Genomic DNA, 21,216 nt, shown 5'->3' on the forward strand with positions numbered 1-21,216 from the left:
CTTAGATACTTAGAACTTTAAAGTAATCTCTAAATTATCTCGAATAAATCGATCCTGGGGTATTAAAGAAGAAACTCTAAATTGTGTAATTTTCTCTGGTCCTGCCTGGTTAAACTTTTACTGCCCCCCTGTGTTTTGAAAATGCGTCCACTTCCATAGCAACCTGGACTCACAGTTATTGAGTTTGACTTTCTGAGTAAGCCCGTCTAAAAGTACTGTCTGCCCTTTTTATTTTTAAGGAAAAGCATGTGTGGATTAATTTCAACAGGTAAGAGCAGCACTTTAAACACATCTCAGTTTACTTATGTTTTTACAACTAGCGTGTTGGAAATTTGAGCTTTTCTTTCTCTTTGCAAGAGTTTCTCCGCCTTACTGTGGACAGTTTTGTGAGTAAAAGTTTAGATTCCTCATATTTTCCCCAGTTTGTTACAGCTTGGACAGAATGTTTGTTTTTTAAGCGTTTTAATGTTGATCTTCACACAGGAGAGCTCTCTGGCCTCTGATGATGTACTGGCTCACTTCTTCAATGATTTCCTAAGTGCGCCGGTAATGTAGGCCTGACATAGATATGCAGGATTTTGACATGGCTCAAAGCAGTTTTCTTACCTTCGCATGTTTTTGCCAGTCTTTCCCAGAGGCTTTGCGGTACAACCGGGAGACGGGGCTGTTTGAGATGGCGAGTAGAGCGGCAGAGTTTGTCTCCACAAGAATCCGATCAGCTCTTTACAACAGAAAATCACAGCTTCTTGCTGTTGACCCGTCACTGCTCACCAAAATGCCCCCAATAGACAATCATTACACTGTCTGTGTAAGTAGCTGCTAGCAAAATGTTTGTGTCTGTTTGTATGGAGAGGTAGAAATCTCTATACTGGATTGAAGAACTTGTCCCTGACATTCACAGTGCCTGGACAGAGAGCAAGGAATGCAGTGGATCAAAAAGGAAAGATTCCCCTTTTTCCTTCGAAGTGATTGTTATCATGAATACAGGTAAAGTGTTAAATCCTGTTGACTAATATGTTTTAATGCATTTGTTTTGCAGGCAAGTTTCATCTAATTTTTACCTACATTTTCTCTTTACCTATGAAATGTGATTTCTTTGCAGTATCCAGACAGTGTGCTAAGATGCCTTAATGCTGACTTTGCTGTCTCCTTATTTTATGATGAACAAGTAAAGTCTGGGTCTCTTTTTAGTTTAATGTGTCTTTAAATTGCACTATTTTGTCAGTGATCTTTGACTGGACTTACATGAAGTGTAATAACAAAGTGTTTTAACTTCTAAAAGAAGTATCAATTTAAGATTGCTACTTTCAGATCTGAGACTAATCTCTTCTCCATCTTTTAAGAAGCCTAAAGGCTTCAAGAATCTGCAGAGAGATCCATGCTAACTTACAGCCTGCACATAGAAGCAGCAATACAACAGCAGCCATGTAAAGGCCATTCTTTTGAATCGTTTGTCTTGTCTCTCTGCCTCACCTCCCTGAGGCTGTTTTTTTCCTGGAGGTTTCTACCTGTTATAAGGGAGTTTTTCCTTTCTACTGCTGCCAAGCACTTTCTCATCAGGGGTTGTCTGATTGTGGGGTTTTCTCTGTATTATTGTAGGGTCTTTTTCTTACAATAAAAAGGGCCTTGAGACAACTGATGTTGTAAATTAGGCTATATAAATAAAACTGAATTCAACTGAATTAAAAAAATAATGTTTTTAAGAAATCTTGCTTGTGTATTTTCCAACTGGCAGTGCCTCCTCTCTCTGTGATTTTCCCCAGACTAGCCAAGCTTCTGCTTCAGTGGGACCCAAACTTGTGTATTCACAGAAGGAAAAGCAGTTCAGTTCGGACCACCCTGTCTGCCCCTCAACTGCGTTCCTTAAAATTAAACACGGGTAATACTAATGTAGTAAATGTCTTGTCCTGCAGTGCAGCAAAACAAAATGTGTGTGTATCCTGTGAGTATAAAAATAAGAACTATGTGTGTCCCATGTTTTTATTTCCTCACTCCTCAGGGTTTATGAGCACAGACAATCTTACATGTCTAACATCTCTGCAAAAGGAACAACTTATTCCAAAAAGCAGTGACTCAACCAGATGTTACTCCAGCTGGTCTGAGCCAGAAAGCCTGTGTTCCTTTCCCCCGTTGTCTTCATCAGGTTTCTCCTCTGCTCACCTTCAAAGTGGGGAACCTCAGGAACTTAAGAGCTCACAAACAGAGCTGGGTGTCTGCTCTGGGCTATCATCTGTTAGTAAAGAGAAACACCTAAAAGAGATCAGTAGCCTGGCATCTCATTCTCCCGAACAACACTTGGAGTACCTGGCTGTCCAAATGACTGAACAGGTGCTTAAAGACCCAATGAATGTAACGGATGGTCCGAACCAGGCAGACACTTGGGAGTGTTTCAGCAAGTCAGGAGATCAGGAAAACTGTAGCAGCACAGACAGATCCTGTAAATGTGACCTTAACCGACATCTCAACAGAGGAAGACTGGAGGGGGAGAAAGAGAGAAGTCAACGTGGCAAGAGGGGGTGTGGATGGGATAAGAAGGATCAGGAAGAGGGGAGCAGAGCCACAAACCAGGAAGATGTCCCTTATACTTGTTGCAATGATACAGGTTTCTATGGAAGCTTGGATAAGTTTAGGGAGTTTTTACAAGGAACGTCAGGAGAGAAGCTCCTTAATCTCTGGATGGATATAGAGAGACTGAAGGCTACACGGGACAAAGAGCGGAAGCACAGGTAAACACACCTGTCTTATTCTGCAGCTCGAAAAGTTCTAAATATTCAAGCAGAATTTATTGTCTTTTGTTAAGTGAAATAAATATTCAATGCGGTATTGTTTCAGGTATTTGGTTCTCATGAGAAGCTGCTACCTGCTGGGCAGCAGTCAGTTCAGTCTGAATACGGAGCTGCTCTCCAGACTGGGACTCACTACCTCCCCCTGCTGGACAGAGGACAAATTGCGCTCAGTTCAGACCTGCCTCACTGAGCCTCTGCTCCACTACTGGTGAGATTTGCAGTGTTTATCTTCTAAATGTCAGTGACTGTGTCTAGAACGCATCCATAAAAATGACCTTTACATTTAATCCTGTATTACATTTATTATTTTGTTGTCTTGTATAATTATTGATTGTGTTCTGTATAAACTGGGTTTTCATATGTTATAATTTTGCATGTGTCTAAATCTTCTAATGAAATTATGCCCCCTCTCTTTTCTGCAGGGTTCCTCGGTTCTGGACATCTCTGTGCCATCAGGAAGACCATACTAACTCCTCTGATGTGGAGCTGAGGACAGGGTGGTGTTACAGCTCTTCTTTGGGCTCACAGCCTCGCTGTTACTCAACGTTCTTACGAGCTGACACCTGCTCGCCCCAGTCTTCCCATACTGTCCGTGCACAGGTAGGTGTATTGAGATATATGTTACTATGTGCTTATAAGCTTTATGGCAGGAAATCAAGCCCACAAAAGCATCATGAAGCAACAATAGTGAAACCCATACACATAGAGAGCTTTATTTTGGCTCTGCTTGAAAATGTGGCTGTGTCCCTCTTCGGGAGCTGAAAAACAACCCAGAGTTTTTATCAGTCAGCAGTAAAAAAGGATTAAAAGATCGATTTTAGTGAAATAAATCTGAACATGAGAGTATCGGCCAGCTCTTGTTTATACTTGTATAAATTGTACAACTTGGTAGTTTCTCCCTCTAGTCATCCATCCTCCTCCTGCATGCACTCTACACCCTGCTGGGGTCCTCTCCCACTGCCATCTCCTGGTTTGTGAACCACTGCAGGAAGTGATTTATCAAACATCTTTTCCAGTCTAAAAACATACAAAACAGAGACAAACGGGAAAACTATTCAAGCTGTGTCTTTGCACGCTAAGGATTCACCTGTTTTGATAGATTTTTGTAGTGACTAAACAATGTACTGCGGGACAATAATTTTAAAGCCAAAACAAATGAAAATCAACTCGTTTTCACTCCAGCTTTACCTAGCTATTTTATATAAACGCTATATTTAAAGTTTTTGTATTGTATTTCATCAGGTGATGTCCAGCAGAAGTCGACTACAGTGCAGCACAATGATGGAAAAGATGCTGCAGGCTCTTTGTGCTGAGTCTCGTGCTGGCTCATACTTCACACACTTCTCCGAACGATCTGGAAACCAGGTACAAACAGCTGCAGATGTTAACGAGCTGTTTTAGAGAACACGAGGCAGAAAAAAAGAAGCTCGAGGTAATTTAAAAGTGGTGCCAAAGAGTTTCTTCAGCTGAGCAGCTAAGACTATTGTTTGTGCTGCTGCAGGTTGCTTTGTGCTTTTTGTTTGTGAAATGCATTGCTGTCATTCTCCTTTCTACAATTATGTGTAGCTTGTGTTTTACCCTGTGCCACATAGATTAAGAATCTGGGCTCATGTATGGACACTGTTTCTTTTTAAAGCTTGACCCAACCACTAACTTGTGCTCTAACCGTTATAAATTCACATTAATGGATTGAAGTACACATAAATATAACTCAGCTGACAGCGTTTTTGATGTGTTCAACACTGTTTTCCTGTCCCAGCTGTGGGTGAATGCACTTTACTTCTGGACTGACCTGCAGTATTACCGTGAGCTCTTCTACCAGGATGGTCTGGACCCTTACAGAGTGCAGAGAGAGGCACAGGTCAGCACACGCAAACGCACAAGCTGTAATCACTGTCAGTGTGTATGCACCACACAAAGCTTTTTGGCACAGTTACTACAGGAAACAAGAAGCACATGCAGTGTTTTTGCATGAAATATGAAATCTTGGGTCTGTATATTTAGGTGTATTTGGTTATATGCCGCTAATAAAAGAATAATAAAATATTGAGAGAGATAAAGAGAGCTCAATTAGAGAGGATGCCAGGAAAAAATCACCAGTTATAATAAGGTAAAGCTGAGGAGATCAGCTCAGATCAGATGTCTTAAATAAGCAGCCAGTAGTTAAAAGGCAATAAAACAGAGGTTGTGTATTAGATTTTCTATTATTCTCCCTTTTATGCATACGCACGCACGCACGCACGCACGCACGCACACACGCACGCACGCACACACGCACACACGCACACCTGCCCTTGTGTACGTGATCTGTTAGCTTGCCACTCCCATTCTCCTCTCTGCTTCTCTTTCAGCCCTCTTCACCCCCTCACACTAAGCGCAGAGATTTAAACTCCCATAAAAACAAGTGAGTCAGACCCCCCCAGCTTTGCGCCAGTCCAGTCACCCAGAACCACCGGGCCTGACTGCAGCTGGCCCAGGGAGGAAAGCAGGCAGTTCTGGTCCAGAATACCTCACAGTGAAACCTATTTTCCTTCAGTTAACCTTTAGTTCACCAGAGCAGTGACATTTAGATGATCTTTCCATAATTCGGAGGCCAAGCGGGGTAACTGACTGACATTTATGTGGTGTGAGGGCAGCAGTGATGAGCGATAGTGAAGACTGTGTGCGAGAGAGCGCAGCGGTGGTGAAGAGAAACGTTTCTGACCTTAATACAGTTTTATGACTCCTTCTTTCCTCGCCTCTTGTCTCCTCTTGTCTCCTCAGTTCCTTTACTCCACATATCTTTTCAGCTCTGCCAGGAGGCGCTTTGGTGTTGATGAGAAGTTGAGAAGGGAGGTGTATGACAGACTGATGCCCCCGTTTGAGGAGCTGTTTGACAGGGTCGAGGAACACGCACTGAACATCCTGGTGGAGGCGTGGACCACGATGGTCAACAGGAACACAGAGTGTTTCCAGCAGGTAACCGCAGCGCTGCATTAGCACACGCTGCTTCATAAACTTCAGTTTATGTGGAGAAACTAGGCTTCCTTGAGTATTTCTGAAGGTTTGATTACACTGAGGCCTAATTAAAGGAGAGATTGCTTTAAACATGGATAAGCATCTGGTTTTTGACAAGCAAGAAAGTGACTTTCCCATGTGTGCGCTAGTGTTTATGTTGCTGTGTTTAGAAATCCAGAAAGATCAAACTGATCAGGCTTGTTAGTTTGAGGGTAAGGTTTCCTAAAGAGCCTTGCGGATTGGATTTAGATAGTTGCAACTCAGAAAGTGTCCATCACACTGTCCACTTTAATTTAAAAGCATAAAAGACGAAGAAATGCAGCGAATTCTCACATTTCAGAGCCTTGAAATATGGACACTCAGATGTTTCTGACTGTAAAAATGATTTAAATGATAAATCAGTCATGAAAATATTTAATGCTTAGTTTTTTTTTTGTGTGTGTGTGTGTGTGTGTGTGTGTGTGTGTGTGTGTGTGTGTGTGTGTAGGTAGCTGTGCAGGAGGAGGTGCGCTCCATTGACAGCTGGGAGTACAGAGAACTGAGCAGCCTGTACGAGGAATCACAGCTGCGACTGGAGCAGGTCAGATCAGCATCCAGCAGTAATAAGATCTATAAAATGCTCGCACTGAGAGTTATTAGGCAGTAAACACACCTGCGAGCGTGAAACGGCTGTGTAAACACAAATGTGAAAATGTATTGCCTAGTAACAATGTTGATTATCTACTGCTATGAGACTGCTTTACTTGGCACAGATGCATTATTTGCAATGATGTCATACCGCTGGTAAAAACAAACAAACAAATGGTCTTTAGGGTGACTTTCGAACATCTAGGAGGCAGGATGAAGCATGGTTTGCAGGAGAAACATCATTTAGCTTTAAAGCTTTACTTTACTGAGGATTTGTCCTCAGCTTGCATTTTAAAACTGGACCTTCACCTGGATGAATCTTTGTGTGAATGGGTGAAAATGTCTGGTGGTCTAAAGTGCTTTAAGTGGTCAGTTAGATTCGACACTATCCGTCCCACTGTCTGCCTTCACTGTTTCCATCTTCCTCTCCTCTCGCTGCATCTGTCCAGCAGGGGGAGCAGTGCAGCTCCATGCTGTCTGCTTCATCTATTACACCTTCTACACACACTTCTGACTCTTGGTCCAGAGTGTCTCCAAATTACCGTGGTTACCGTTTAGGCTCCTTACTTCGTCACCGCCATGAGATCGGGCACTTCATGTCTTTCCTACAAAATCAGAACGCCAGGTGAACTGTGGATTTTAGACTTTACCTGTAATATTCATAAACAGTTATAATATGAAATATATATGGAAACACCATCCAATGGATTTGCTTTTGTTTAGTATCCATCTGATGTGCTGGCTGGATCTGGAGCAGTATAGGAGGACTCCTCGGCAGCACAAGGCTATCAGGCAGGAGAGATCAGCATGGATTGCTGCCAGATACCTCAACAGGAAGTACTTCTTTGGCTCTGACAGCCCTGCCACGACAGAACAACAGAAAGATGTAAGTCAGCCCATCTAAATATTTTAAAACCATGTTAAACGTACCCGTGTTGGCTCAGTAGCAACTCCAAAGAATATGAGTTATTGTCATCTTCCTGGGAAAGCCTCACAGAGACAGAGGAAGTAGGAACAGGCCGCCCGTGACATGACTATTCCAAGATGGGATTTGAGCTCCAGCTGAGGATCAGCATCCAGATTTGATAAGCAGAGGCTGCTGCAGCTCTCACACAATTTCCCCATCTCCCTCCTCGGGACTCCTGCAGACTTGACGCTGACAGCTCTGACAGCGGGGTGTTGGCAGCGAGCGGGAGATGAGAGAACATGGTTGGAATTAAAAGGAGAAGAAGAGGAGAATGTTTTGGATCCAAGAAGACAGAGATGATCAGCTCCAGCAACGAGGACAGTAGGATGAAATCTGTCCTGACGTTTATAGTGGGAGATGAGGTTTCTGGGTTCTAAGATTACTCCACGAGGGTGCGGTGCGTAGAGTTAGGATGAGTAGATGGGACATGCAGCGGTTGGCGTGGTTTTCTCTTTGGGCCCACAGTGATGCTTGTTTTTCTTACGTGTTACAGGACGCTGGTTCTGATGTGATTTTTTTAGCTGTAATGAGAGAATCTATTAGTGAAATTTGTACAACTGCCACGCAAAAAGGTTGAAGTTAGATATTTTTGCCACTATTTTATCTTTTTTCTATTCATTTGTCTCATCCCTGGGTTGCTGCATACATACAGCGGTTGCAGTTAAACAATAGTCTAATGTTGTTCTTGTGTTCAGATAGGCATGCAGCGCACTTGTTGGCATGAATCTTTTGTCTGATTTTTTTCTTTTCTTTAGTCACTTGTCATCCTCATCTCATAAATACCATCAGAATAAATATTTGAACTGAGGATTTGAATTAGAAAGCCAATTCCAGTGGAAGGATCGGGCCTGGCTGCCGTTCTTGCATCTCAGCGTTGGTTCTTGTCTGCGTGAGCAATGTAGAGAGACTGACAGCTTTACTGCTTTGGCCCTTCATTCTTCAGTCACTCAGTCATCCAGTCACAGATTGGCCCCCTTTCATCTGCTCACTCTCACCGCGGTGCCATGACTGGTTCTCATTTCTGGAGCGAGTGTATGCGTGCACGCGGGCCTGTGCGCGTGCAGAATGAGATGAGAGAAACTATAAAGGAGATATAAAAAGAGAGACACGGCCAAATCGATGCATGAAGACAGAAAGCAGAAAGAGGGGAGATGAAGAGAGCAGTGGGTTTGTGGGAATGAAGAAGAGCACAGCAGGAAGCAGAAAGTAGAGGAGCTGTCAGTGGGGTTTCCCACTGTGGGCAGTTTTTCTTTCTCCCGTCCACCTCGACCGTCATGTGTTCCTCGTATAGAAATCTATAGACGTGTCCGTTCAGTCTGCTTCAAACATGTGCAGCCATGAGCTGCGTGTCTTTCCTGTGTGTCTGTGTGCAGATTTTGCATTTGGCAGGTGGAATTGAGCGTCTGAAGTTGGAGCGCCTCTCAAACCCAGTCGTCGTGGAGATCCAGGACGTCGTGAGGAATCACATCGAGAAAACATGGCTGCCTCTGTTTCTGTCCACGACAGAGTTCATCGAACGGCAGAAACACAGACCAGAGGTGGACATACTCTCACACTTTCCTTTACAAAAGACGCCAGTGAATCATCAGCTATTTGACTCATGCAGGTTATACTGAAGGTCCATTACTTGAGAAAAACAATGGTTAGTAACAGTGGATTTTATACACTGTGAGTGCAAGGGTGAAAGTTAAGTACTGTGATTACATCAATCATAAGCTAAGGACATATTTTTCTATTCCAACTGGAATTTCTCAGGTTGGCTGCTTGAAAGATATTTTTAGCCCTATTTCTTTTCCTTTTTGCCTTTCTCAGGCTGCTGTTGTAACAGAACATGTTCTTAATGATGAAGGTTACATCCATTCCTGGTACGTGTTGTAGTAAAAATAGGTATTTTACAAAAGCATGGCCTGTTTGTCGCTCAGCTTCACCCGGCATCTATTCAGCAAACTGCACAGTCATGGCAGTTTGTGCACGTGCTGCTGATAGCTTTAGTTAACTTTAAAAAGGTTTTAAACTTTAAGTGCCTTTAATACAAAATAATCTCCAGAGTAAAGTATACAGATTTTGGTGATTCCCTGAACAGCAGGACAAAGTTTGAATACTGGATCGGCTGTAAAGACATTCATAGGGAAGTATCCTTTGGACTTCAGCGACCTCAGCATGTTGATATTTGCAGTTTCGAGTAAAACACCTGGAAAATTCTCTTAAAGAGACCTCAGGCCTAATGAATTCAATTCAATTCAATTTTATTTATATAGCGCCAAATCACAACAAAAGTCGCCTCAAGGCGCTTCATGATACAGAGAAAAACCCAACAATCATATGACCCCCTATGAGCAAGCACTTTGGCGACAGTGGGAAGGAAAAACTCCCTTTTAACAGGAAGAAACCTCCGGCAGAACCAGGCTCAGGGAGGGGCGGGGCCATCTGCTGCGACCGGTTGGGGTGGTCAGGATAAAAGACATGCTGTGCAACTAATGAGAGTCTAGTTGTACATAAACTCCGTCATGTTATATAATATCTGTCGTAAAGTAAATGCAAACTGTTCTCCCGAAGCCTACACTTGAGAACTGAATATTTGTTGTAATATCACTTATTGCAAAGCTTACAACATTTCCTAGTTGTCTTGTGTTTATTTGCACACATCCAGCTTTCTAATACGCTTTCATGATGTCACCGAAGTCAGCAGAGCACACTGAGATTAACGATGCTGCAGAGAAGCCTCTTTAACAAAGGTCAGGAGATTTAAGACACTGAATGATTAAAAAGAGTAGAAGTGATTTCGACCCCCTTTGATCTTCTGCTTCAGCTGTACCACGTGCACGTGTTTGATACAAGTCAGGCACACATTAATGTTACGTGAGCAACCATTATGCACAATTACCCTGCAGTCACTCTCTCAGGTTGCCTCATCAGGTGGAAACCCATAAACCTGGGATTCTGCTTCATTATGTTATCAAGTTTAGTCACACTGATCCTCTCATTAGGTAATGAGAGGCAGACGCAGGTTAGCATTACACCGTGCAGGAGGAGACGAGCGGAAGGTGGAAAAGCTGGTTAAGAGGTGACGAGGAAGACGGCGAGGTCGTCTGAGACGGATGACATCAGGGAACTAAAGAGCTCGCTAGGAGGAGATAGAAGGAAATGCAGACGTGGGGCAGGTTAAAGGTTTAGTGCAGGCAGAGCTTTGGTTACAGCCAGCAACAGGGAGCAGTCTAGTTACACTCCCTTTCTGACGTTTGACCTGTTTGCACGTGTTTGTGTTTGTGTGTGTGTGGCAGCCACAAGAGACGGCGGGCAGGCTCTCACAGCACGTCCACCGTCAACGCAGAGCAAGAAAAGAAGCCTGGAAGGTAAGGAGAAATCCTCCAGGGGAAGCTGGATATTTTTTAAATGGATAAAAATAAGGCATTTCCTGGCCTGAAAGCATGTGCGATTTAGTTCATGACTTGGCTTTAAGCACTGGCTTTGTCAGACACCATTTTGGCCTTGGGGTTAGTTTTCTCAAATTGGATCCAGAATAAATAAGATTAAAGCATCATTACTAACCTTCCTTTAATAGTTTTTGGAGTGATTTCCACACAGCTCCGTTCCCGTCCTCTCATCGCAGGACACAGATATAAAACATGTACATTTCACATTAGGAGCAGGATGATTACAGGAAGACGTTTTCATACATGATCGTGACCATCACGTTTATGATCATGATGTCATCACTGGCAAATAACGAGTATCATTATCTCAGTATCTGTGAGCTAAGAGTGGAACTCAGAGGTCAGCCGCTGTACAGGAGAACACTGTACTGTATCGGGGTAGGTGATGGCGGACGGCGTGTCACAGATAACCCAAAGAATCATGTGTCCCTGCAGGCCGAGGGCTTGTGGATGAGTTCCACCAAAGAGATCCTGCTGTTCCGACAAATCCTGCTCAACCCTGTCACCTGCCAGCAGTTCCAGGACTTTGTCTACTCGAAGGGAGGCTTCCTGGAGAATGATGTGCTCTTTTGGTTAGAGGTGCAGAGGTACAAGGTAAAATATCTTGTAATATCTATAAGAACAAATGCTTTCTCAGTCTTGTCCCGTCTCCCTCAGCTGTAAACCAGAACCAGCCACCGGTGGATCTTTGAAATGTCTGTTCAAATTTGACTGCTGTTTCTAAATGAACACTTTGCCCTCTCTGCTTAGAAGTCTTTATTAGCCAAACCTACTGTGTTACTGTATATCTGAGCCAATATTTATGATTTGTGAGTCCAACTCTAAAAGCAAGTCAAAAATAATGTAAGAAATGCTTGATGTGCAGCCCTAGTTTTCCTATCACGGTACAAAAATTCCTCAATGATTGCAAACATTTGTGGAACAGTGGGAACACAGAATTGTTCCCATGTTACTTTTCATTCCTCCTTTTCCCTCTTTGCTTTTGAATGCAGGACCTCTGTCATTCCCACAGTGATGATGCCACCATCCAGCAAAAAGTCTCCACAATCATCAGCTGTTTCATCAACTCTTCCATGCCCCCGGCCCTGCAGATAGACATTCCTCCCCAGCAGGCTCAGCACATTCTGGAGAAACGCCACGAGCTGGGCCCTTACATCTTTCGAGAGGCTCAGGTACTCGCGTCGCGTGTGCGGGTCGAACATTTACAGACTTTTTTCTCTTGTATGTGTGCTTCAAGCTATTCTTCTCTGCCCGTAGATGTCAGTGTTTGATGAATTACTGAAGCTTTGGCCTGAGTTTCAGGAGCTTATCAGCAGCATCCAAGAGGAGCAACTCATTCCTCTGCTGCAGGAGAAACGAGTCAAGCACAGAGCCAGAGTAAGGAGACAGAGAAGGAGGGAGGAAGAGGAGGAGGAAGAGAAAAACAAAGGAAGGAGGAGAGCCCAGGTGAGGAAACGACATAAAAATCTGTGACAGAAAAAAAAATACGTAATCAAAAATCGAACTCTTTGTTCAGGAAGACATGGAGAGTCAAGAGACCAGAGTTACAGAAGAGGATGAGGATGATGATGATGAGGAGGAGGGGGATGATGATGATGATGAGGAGGAGGGGGATGATGATGATCAAGATGAAGCAAATGAACCAGAAGAAAGAAGTGAGAAAAAGCAGTCGAGCACACGGAGCAGAGTGTTGTTCACACCCACACAGACGGTGAGGAGCTGCCATGTGTTTGTCGTGCGGGTAAAGCTGAAAATGTGTTTCAGAAAAATGAATTTAAACCAAAAATCAACGATATCTTTCTATGTGGGAGCACAAGATGCTAAAATAAAACTCCCTGACAACACAAAGTCCAAACAAGGCCTCGTCAGTCTCGACCACAGACCATAACGGAGAAACTCGATGCTCTAATTGAACCGTTTTTCTAATCACGTTTGATGCAACTTGATTTCTGGGGATTTGTCTTCAGCTGTCGTGGTCCTACTCCAAGTATATGGCAGGTCTGAAAAGAGAGGAGGTGCTGCTGAGACGGAGTCAGCTGGAAACCACCTTCTCCACGGCCTCAGGTACTCGCACACACACACACACACCGCTTTTTTTCTCTGAGCTCAGCCAGGCTCCCATATCCACGGTTTTTGACTGCTACTATTCAGATTAAATGCAGGAAACCATAACAATGAAATGACATTTTGCCTTTTTCCCACAGTAAAATCCAGGCTACATTTTCCAAGGCTTTGATATTACGCGGCAGTTGAAGCCAAAGTACTGTCAAACTGACCTGCTCCACATGTCTGAACTGTCTCATTGGGCAAAAAGTTCAGCCAAAACAGCCACTTCAGCCCATCCATTAATTATCAATGTTCTGTGAACGAGTCAGCTCCAGGCCATAATGAATGAGGATACATGGAAATGAAGCATAGTGCAAATGGTGTTTTAATGGGATGGTATAGAGGAGCGATGCTGTTAGGATCACAGATGGAGATCATTACTGATGTGTGCGGCAGCCACACATGTGACACACGAGCGCTAAACACAATGTCTTTAACAGATAAATAGCCCTTCTTATTCTTAATGACTGCTGTGTTTACCGCGTCTTCCTCCCCCTGCCAGAGTCCTCTTCTAACCGTAGCATTAAGTCAGCGAGCAGCGAGCAGAGCTACCGGCAGCCCTCGCAGCGCTCCTCCAGAACAAACAGCAAACAGTGTAACAGATACAACCGTGAGTGGACAAGTTGTAGAAACACTCTCTCAGCAGCCGTTTTGTCTTAGACAGGACAGGCTGGGCTTTATTTTATTATTTTTTTTTAAACTGCAGGAGGTGTTAGAGCCTGAAGTGAAACCAGAGTGTGAGGAGTGACTCCATGCAGCGTGACTTTAACAGGGGAAGGTGACCGACGCCGTCATCGGAGCGCCAGCGCTGAAAACCGAGAGCTCAGAGGCTACTGATGTATGTCCGAGTGTGTGACAAACACCACGCTGTGAAACGCAAATCTCTGACACTTGAGATAATTTCATTTATTTAATAAAAGGTTTCTCCATTAATATATTATAGATTTAAATCTTCCATAGAGCTCAGTGGTGAAACAATACAAAAGGCAACATTAACATGTTTGCATCGTGAGGGATTGGCATCGACAAAGAAAACAGTGTTACTGTCAAACAAGTGTTACATTATCATCTTTAAAAAACATTTTGGTTTAGCATCGAACATCCATCAACAGATATATAATATTGCACTTCACATTGGCATGAGACACCGACTCATAAGCAGAATGTAAACACACAGAGCTGCTCGTGCAGAGTGAACTCTTCCAGATGGGTTAGTTAGGAAAGGCTCCGACTGCTGCGGCCTGCACATTTGTATCTGTAACGGCGACAGAGCTCTGATTGGATTTAGTGTCCACATAAATGTTTTTCCACAATTAAAACTGATCCCGCTAATGTTCTTTGTGACTATGTGGTGACTTTTCTTTATCAGAAAATATCTTTCAAAGGCAATTTCTAGGAATTCTAGACACGTCTAAGGCATGGTCGACCAGGTGAACACATCTAGATATAAAACCCCGTCGTTTTTATACCAAAATGTTTTGCATAAATGAGAAGAGTCAAAGTACAAGATACTTGTTTTTTTTCACATTTTACATTAAATTGGAAAAATTGTTTCTGAAGCTGAAAGCCACACGTGAGTTTTCACGAATCAGTGGAATCCAATGCGTAAGGCTTTGTTCTTCACCGTGGTGAACTTGCTGACAAACACTTTTGCAAAGGCGGGGTCCACCAGGTAGCGATAACACTTGGTGACCGAGGGCGGGGGCTCTGTGAGCGTCACTGGGGGCTGCAGCTGGAGGGAAGCTGCAGAGGGGGAAAGAAACTGAGAGGCACGCATCACGTAATCCACCAGCCTCCGATACTGCTGCTCGGACAGACGCTCACGAACACCGTCACCCTGAGAGAGAGAACACACACACGGTTACACTGCTGCACCTGCCAGCTGCAGCAGAGCTAACTAAATCATACATCAAGGTTTAGGAATGCTTGTGCACACTGCTGGAAGAAATTAGTCTGGTCTTAATTAACTGCGGCACGTGATGCCATTAACATCAGTGCAGGAGTTAGAGACTCTGACTCCGACTGTGTGATCGCTGCACAGCTTCATTACTTTTACAGCCTCACCTCAGCATCACTAGTAACTGTCTGCTGCTGTAACGTGAGTGTGAGCTCGCCCTGCTGTCCTGGTTCCTGCTGACACTCCACCTGGAGGCGGCAAGTGGTTTAACATTCACGTCATTATCTATAAAAGGCCCACGAGTTGTTCTCTGAGAAATGTCATCAGACTCTTTAATTCTTTGTGAGTTACCTCTGTGATGGGAAAGGCCTGCTGCTGGGTGTCCTCGCTGAGGCTGACGACAAAGAGCACCTCAGACGTGAGCAGCAGACAGCCGGCGTGCTCCTGACCCGACCCGCTTACGATGGTCACATCCAGGGACATGTGGAGCTCCGGACGCCCCAGAGACTGCAGCATTTTCCTGCAGTCAGAGAAAGCAGGGACGAGTAGATGCTATGAAACCAGCTGGGATCTTTATGTTACCCTATAATTTAGAACTATAGACACAACTCCTCCTGCATGACATTTGTGTACATGTACACACGCACAATGAAAGCCTCCATTCAGCCTGCTAACATCAGATATACACTTTGTCTATAAACACGAGACCAAATGTGTCTGCGTACATCCTGTAATTTACATTTCTGCTTGTTCTCAGTGTGGTTCCTATTACACACATACTCAACGGGGAAATATGTGAGCAGGAACTGAAGTGTTCAGTCATGTTTCTCTGACAGCGTGTTTACTTTGGAAGGCAGGTGTTCGGATTGCGGAGCAGATGTTGAGGCAAACACAGTAGGGACAGTTTGGGTCTGCTCAGTGTTACTTTGCTCAAACAGTCTGACCCCTCAAGTGTCTGGGCTACCTGTTGTAGTAAAAATAATTGATGGACGCCTGATGGAAACCAGTTTGACTTCTCTGCAACACAGGGGAGCATTATCTCAACATTTGTGTATTTTATATCAAAATATAGATTTCTTTAATCTTCTTCTAACATTAGCACAAAAAAAAGAGATGAAAACTCAAGTGGAATTTCAAATTTGGAATTCTTCCTGAAGGCAGATGACAGTCGACGCTGACTGCTATTACAAGCAAATGTTTGATAGCTATGGAAACCAAACTAAATGAGAATAATTCTTCAGAAAATGCCATAAATGCTTTTTCTGCAGCTCCCGATAACCTCCTGGATACACAGGCCTCTCATAAATCTTTATGATTACATTAAGAGTTCCAGTGAGAACATACTGGAATCTTTGAAACACTGAGATCTGACGCTGTATATACAGCTCCTCGGAGCCAAAGGTAACCTGCTTGGCAAGCACATGCAACCTTTGTAAACCGAGTCTCTCCAAACTACTCAGGCATGCAAAGAAAGGTGTTCCCCCTCCATGTGAAGGTACTGGGAAACATTTCTGGATAGACTCAGAGTTAAACAACAAGAACAATTTCTAGCTGGCGGCTTTGGCAGAGTGCTTATAAAAACCTTTTAACATGGCTCGATGAGAACAAGGGAGGGCAAGCTGGCTACCATGTGTGGGATCAAGGTCAAACATCTTTGCAGGCTTGTTTGGAGGGGGGGTGGGGGTAGGTAATGAACTCTCCAAGGTTTTTTTTTCTTTCTTTTTTTAAACAAAACAGCAAAATGATGAGAGGTAATGGGGAGGAAAAGAACAGCAGATCCTGGTGAGAATCCAACAAAAGCAAAGAAGCAGAGGCGAGAACACATGTCCCACTTTTGAAGAAGAGCTGGGCAAAGGTAAAAGAGGAGTTGGCGGGAATAAAGAGCGGCTGCAGGTCATACCAGACATATTTAAGATGGCTGTTTGGGGCCAGAGCAGACTTTTCTTCTGTAGGCAGGTAGAGCTGTTTGGGAAGCTGCCACAGTCCTGCTCCATGAAGGATCCCTGCAGAAATCAGGACAGTTGACAGCTGAGTTTTGACAGAACTGTGGATTATACACATGCTCTGCGTCTGTGTTTCATATACTGGTAAAAACAAACACTGATTAGGATGATTTTGCGTGCGTGCGCGTGTGTGTGTGTGTGTGTGCGTATTTATGCCAGTGTGAGTTCATAACCCCAGTGCGTGTGGTCAGTTTTCTTTCAACCCTCTCTAGCTGTCAGCAGAGCGATGGCAGCAGCGAGCCAGTGAAGTCATCAAGTAGTTAAAACAAAGCAATAAAGAATCCAATGAGCTCCATTAATGATGTCACTGCAGTGGTACTCGGCAATGCTGCGCAGCTCTGAGTGGGTGTTTGTGGATCCATGTGATTCATAACAGAGCACAAATCAGTGAACTTGATCTGCATGTGTAACCAGATGATTGGATTTTTTTTTTACTGAATATATTGTTGGAGCGAGTGCCAGTGGGTATGCTAGTGTGTGTGTGTGTGTGTCTTTCTGCTGATGATTAAGTTTGTGTGTCTGCGGAGCTCAGAGGTTTCAGGTAGATCAGAGCCAGGCCCCGGGGAGGTAGCGCTCTTTTATGGAGCTCCTCATCTTATTGGCAGTTTATGTGCTATAGCCAAAAACTGCCAGCACGCACCTCAATCTTCTATCTCCAATATAAAAAAACAAACATTAACTCCACAGGATTAAACTGGCTGTATGTAGAAGTAGTAGCATGTGTAGGCAGGCCTGCACTGTGTGTGTTTCAGCTGCTCTCTTCTGGTTCCTGGCTTATTAACCCTTAGCTCCTGCCTGAAGCTGAGAGGAGCGAGATCGTCCATGCTCTGACAAACTAACTCTAATCCACACATGTGTTCATTGCTGCTGAGAGCTCCTTGGAAGAAAGACTTAACACACAGTCTGTGCTAGTTATATCTCAATAGATCAAAGAGCTCACTGCAGGACATGATGGGCTGACAAATCCATTTGTAAATAAAGCTATCAACTTTTTCTGTCCAAAAAGTTCTTAAATCATTGGCTGGTCTTCAGAAACAAAATAAGGAAACATTCATGAATTTATTACGAATGCTGTTATCTTTGACCGTGCTGAAGTTACCGTATCCAGTCTGGGAAACCAGTTCTGCTGCTCCTCCAATGGGCTTGGTAAAAACCCCCACGATGCCTTTCCCCACTCCAGAAATCACCCCTTTGGCTTTGCTACCAGCTGAGCTCTGCATCTCCCAGTTCCTTTGGAAGTTCTGCATGGGCTGGTCCACGATGCCGGCTATTGCTCCTGACAGAGAAAATGAAAAAGTAAAAAGTTAAAGAAAACTTTAACAAAATACAAAGCGCTCAGTGACTTCAAAACACCTCTCTAGATTATTGATAAATTGGTATTAAACCAGTAAATAGGAATCACACAGGTATTCAGACATGCTTTTAACCTATAGATCAGGGGTCGGCAACCTGCGGCTCTTTAGTCCTTATAGTGCGGCTCCGTGTGGTTTGGGAAAATAAATTAGAAGTATTTAGCTGAAGTGTATTTTGATTATGTTAGTTCTTTTTTTTTTACTTGTAGTTCTAAATTGGAAGATTATTGTGATATTGAAATATAAAAATAAAATTATATTTTATTATTTTTTCATCGCTCAAAATAAGCGTCACACTCGTGGAAGCCGGTGTACCCGCTGAAACGCTGTGCATTTATCGAAACTTTCAACCCCAGGTAGGCCAATTATGGATCTTGGGATCCACATTATGTCAGCAGCTCCACCGTGAACTATGTTAAAAACAAACACCGCTCACGCCTCACAGATGACAGCTTACAGTCCTGCGTAAAGATGAAAGTGACTTCGTACAGCCCCGATCTGCAGACGCTGTGCACAGAGGTTCAGGAGCAGAAGTCCCATTGTAAACATATCACGGCAGACCCGACGATGTTTGCATGAACATGCTTTTCAGCATCTCTTTATTGACCACTTTTCACACACGGTTGCTGTACGCATACAGCCGGATGTAGCTGTTCAGCTCACAGCCCGACACACACCAACACAACAGCAGAGAGAGCACAGACGTTAAGGCGGTGAGGCGTGACTGCGGGTGCTGCTCAGGTGCGTCTGCCTCCCTGCAGCGGCCCCGCAGACCACGCACCGCCACACACATTAACCTGGTAAAATACATATTTAGGCAGAATTTTGCAAATATCTATTTTTCATTTTTCAGCAGCATAGTGCTTTTTTTCCAATTGTTTTTTAAAAGTCAGGTCAAGGCTCCAAAAGCCCAAAGGAGATATAAAGGTGGCAGCTTACAACAGTTTTAGTTTGCTACATGGATCATTTTAGTTCAGCTGGGTGTCTTTCCTTTTGTTATATTTCTTTAAGAGTTCAAAATGTGTTAATTACATAAATAAAATGTAGTTTTCTCTGTAGCACTTCAAGGATTTCATAAGCAACACACCTTAGTTGTTCACACAAAGCATAAAAGTAAAAAACAATATATACAGTGTTATCTTCATTTTAGATGTCAAAAAGTATTTGCGGCTCCCAGTGTTTTCTTTTGCGTAGAAACCGAGTACAAATGGCTCTTTGGGTGTTAAAGGTTGCAGACCCCTGCTATAGATCATCCACTTTTACAGTGCATCCACTGTGATGCAGACATGTGGGCAGCTGTTTGGTTCCAGTCAGTATATAATACATATATGAGTCTGATTTGAGACAGACTTGAGTTTTATTGCCCTCTGAGTGTTTATTGTGTCCCTACTGTGCTGTCTCCACCACTCTGTGTCACAGCTCTCACCGCAGTGTGAGCACCTCTTTGAGAATGTGCCAGTGTGCAGCAGATGAAATGTGCATAGGCAGAATGTGTTATGGCATATGAACAGTGGTGAGAAGAAAGTATTTGGCTCCCTTTTTGATTTCTCTTTTTTCCCATAAAATCTTTTTGTCACACTAAAATGTTTCAGATCAAACAAATGTTAATATTTGACAAAGATAACCAGAGTAAATATTAAGGAGAAAGAAGCAATCCAAACCGACCTGACCTTATGTGAAAAACTAATTGCTTCCTAAATCCAATACCTGGTTGTAGCAGCAACAACCGCAATCGAGCATTTGTGATAACTGGCAATGAATCTTTCATATTGCTGTAATCTGGTTCACTCTTCTTTGAAAATGTTTAATTCACACACATTGGAGGGTTTCTGAGCATTAACAGTCCACACTTCGACTAGGACACTCCAGGTCCTGAAGCAGCAAAGCAGCCCCAGACCATTACTCTACGCTACCATGCTTCACTGTTGGTATCTGAGATGTAATGTGTGCATCTCCCACAGATGCCGTTTTTGTCCAGTCTACTTCTTATTGTTCAATAATGAACTCTGACCTTAACTAATAAATGAAATCATCATTCAAAAACTAAATTTTGTATTTACTCGGGTTATGTTTGCCAATTAAACCCTGCAACAGACTGATGACCGGTCCAGGGTGTTCCCTGCCTCTCGCCCTAAGACAGCTGGGATAGGCTCAACCCCCCTGCGCTAACCTGACAAGGATAAGCGGAAGAGAATGGATTGTACACACACATATATTGCTCATTTCAAACATAACTATATTTTGGGGGTTCATTTATTACTTAATAAGACAGCTAACTGACTTGTTTGAAGTTTGGTGTTCCTTCTCATATACCTAACAAGCTAATGCCGAGTCGTGACAGTCCCTGTCTCAGTCCGTCCCCGAGGCTCTCTGGCAGCTGCCGCCTCCACTCCTCCTGCCTGGTGTAGTGCTCCTCATCCAGAGACAGACGGTCCATGTTCCTTGCCAGGCTTGTGGCTAGGTTGGTGATGGAGGTTAGGGTGCCTAAACAGAAATGTGACATTCTTATGTTTTTTCAGTGTCTCTAGTGGCAAGGTAGAAGTACTTTTATGAATTAAATCACAGATTTAAAAACTTCAAATGAGCACATGATTTCCAAAAGTGCCCTTCACACTGATCTGCTGAGAAGACTGACTAAAGTTGGGCTCACACTGTGCGATTTTTGGCCCATTTTGAGACGATTTTTGAGTCGTGCGACCGTTTTGGTGATCGGCCCGATTTTGGCTTTTATCGTGCGTCCTGGATCGTGTAGTATACGTCGGGTAACGAGAAGCGATTACCACCTCACGACCAGCTCCCGATCATCAATCGCTTGGTCGGGAGGATTTCAAACAGGTTTGAAATCCTCACGACCGTCGTGAGGATTTCAAACAGGTTTGAAATCCTCACGACCGTCGTGAGGGTGTCACCGCAGCCGCTCACACTGCGCACGCGCAAACACATAAATGTCAGTGAAAAAGACAGAGTAGCACGGCAGTGCAGGGTGTGAGCTGAACACAAGCGATGGAGGCACTTGTAGAACTTTGGAAAGCTCATCCGAGCCTTTT

The 21,216-nt window shown here is 43.7% G+C and overlaps 2 protein-coding genes across 4 annotated transcripts in view; one reads left to right on the forward strand and one right to left on the reverse strand.

Annotated features, from left to right (window-relative positions):
- The first annotated feature begins 193 nt into the window (after positions 1-193).
- On the forward strand, positions 194-14,241 carry rgs22 (regulator of G protein signaling 22). Its single transcript, XM_087847954.1, has 24 exons — positions 194-268; positions 358-386; positions 484-546; positions 626-808; positions 902-987; positions 1,764-1,879; positions 2,000-2,726; positions 2,833-2,994; positions 3,209-3,386; positions 4,029-4,151; positions 4,546-4,647; positions 5,550-5,744; positions 6,271-6,363; positions 6,863-7,035; positions 7,134-7,296; positions 8,751-8,915; positions 10,659-10,730; positions 11,247-11,405; positions 11,804-11,983; positions 12,069-12,257; positions 12,328-12,522; positions 12,779-12,875; positions 13,420-13,527; positions 13,624-14,241. Exons 1-24 carry the CDS (start codon positions 247-249, stop codon positions 13,638-13,640), a joined length of 3,597 nt encoding a protein of 1,198 aa, XP_087704080.1. The 5' UTR covers positions 194-246; the 3' UTR covers positions 13,641-14,241.
- The window catches only part of vps13b (vacuolar protein sorting 13 homolog B), a 297,453-nt gene continuing 290,050 nt past the window's right edge, over positions 13,814-21,216 (reverse strand). For all 3 annotated transcript variants that reach the window (XM_087847951.1, XM_087847953.1, XM_087847952.1), the window contains exons 63-68: positions 20,483-20,653; positions 17,917-18,093; positions 16,715-16,817; positions 15,166-15,334; positions 14,982-15,062; positions 13,814-14,754 (exon numbers count right to left, since the gene is read on the reverse strand). In XM_087847951.1, the coding sequence (XP_087704077.1) occupies positions 14,506-14,754; positions 14,982-15,062; positions 15,166-15,334; positions 16,715-16,817; positions 17,917-18,093; positions 20,483-20,653 (950 nt within the window). In that variant the 3' untranslated portion in view covers positions 13,814-14,505. The remainder of the gene's footprint in view (positions 14,755-14,981; positions 15,063-15,165; positions 15,335-16,714; positions 16,818-17,916; positions 18,094-20,482; positions 20,654-21,216) is intronic.

The sequence above is a fragment of the Neolamprologus brichardi genome, chromosome 11, assembly GCF_056152115.1.
Source record: "Neolamprologus brichardi isolate AB-2024 chromosome 11, ASM5615211v1, whole genome shotgun sequence".
In the NCBI taxonomy this organism is placed as follows: domain Eukaryota; kingdom Metazoa; phylum Chordata; class Actinopteri; order Cichliformes; family Cichlidae; genus Neolamprologus; species Neolamprologus brichardi.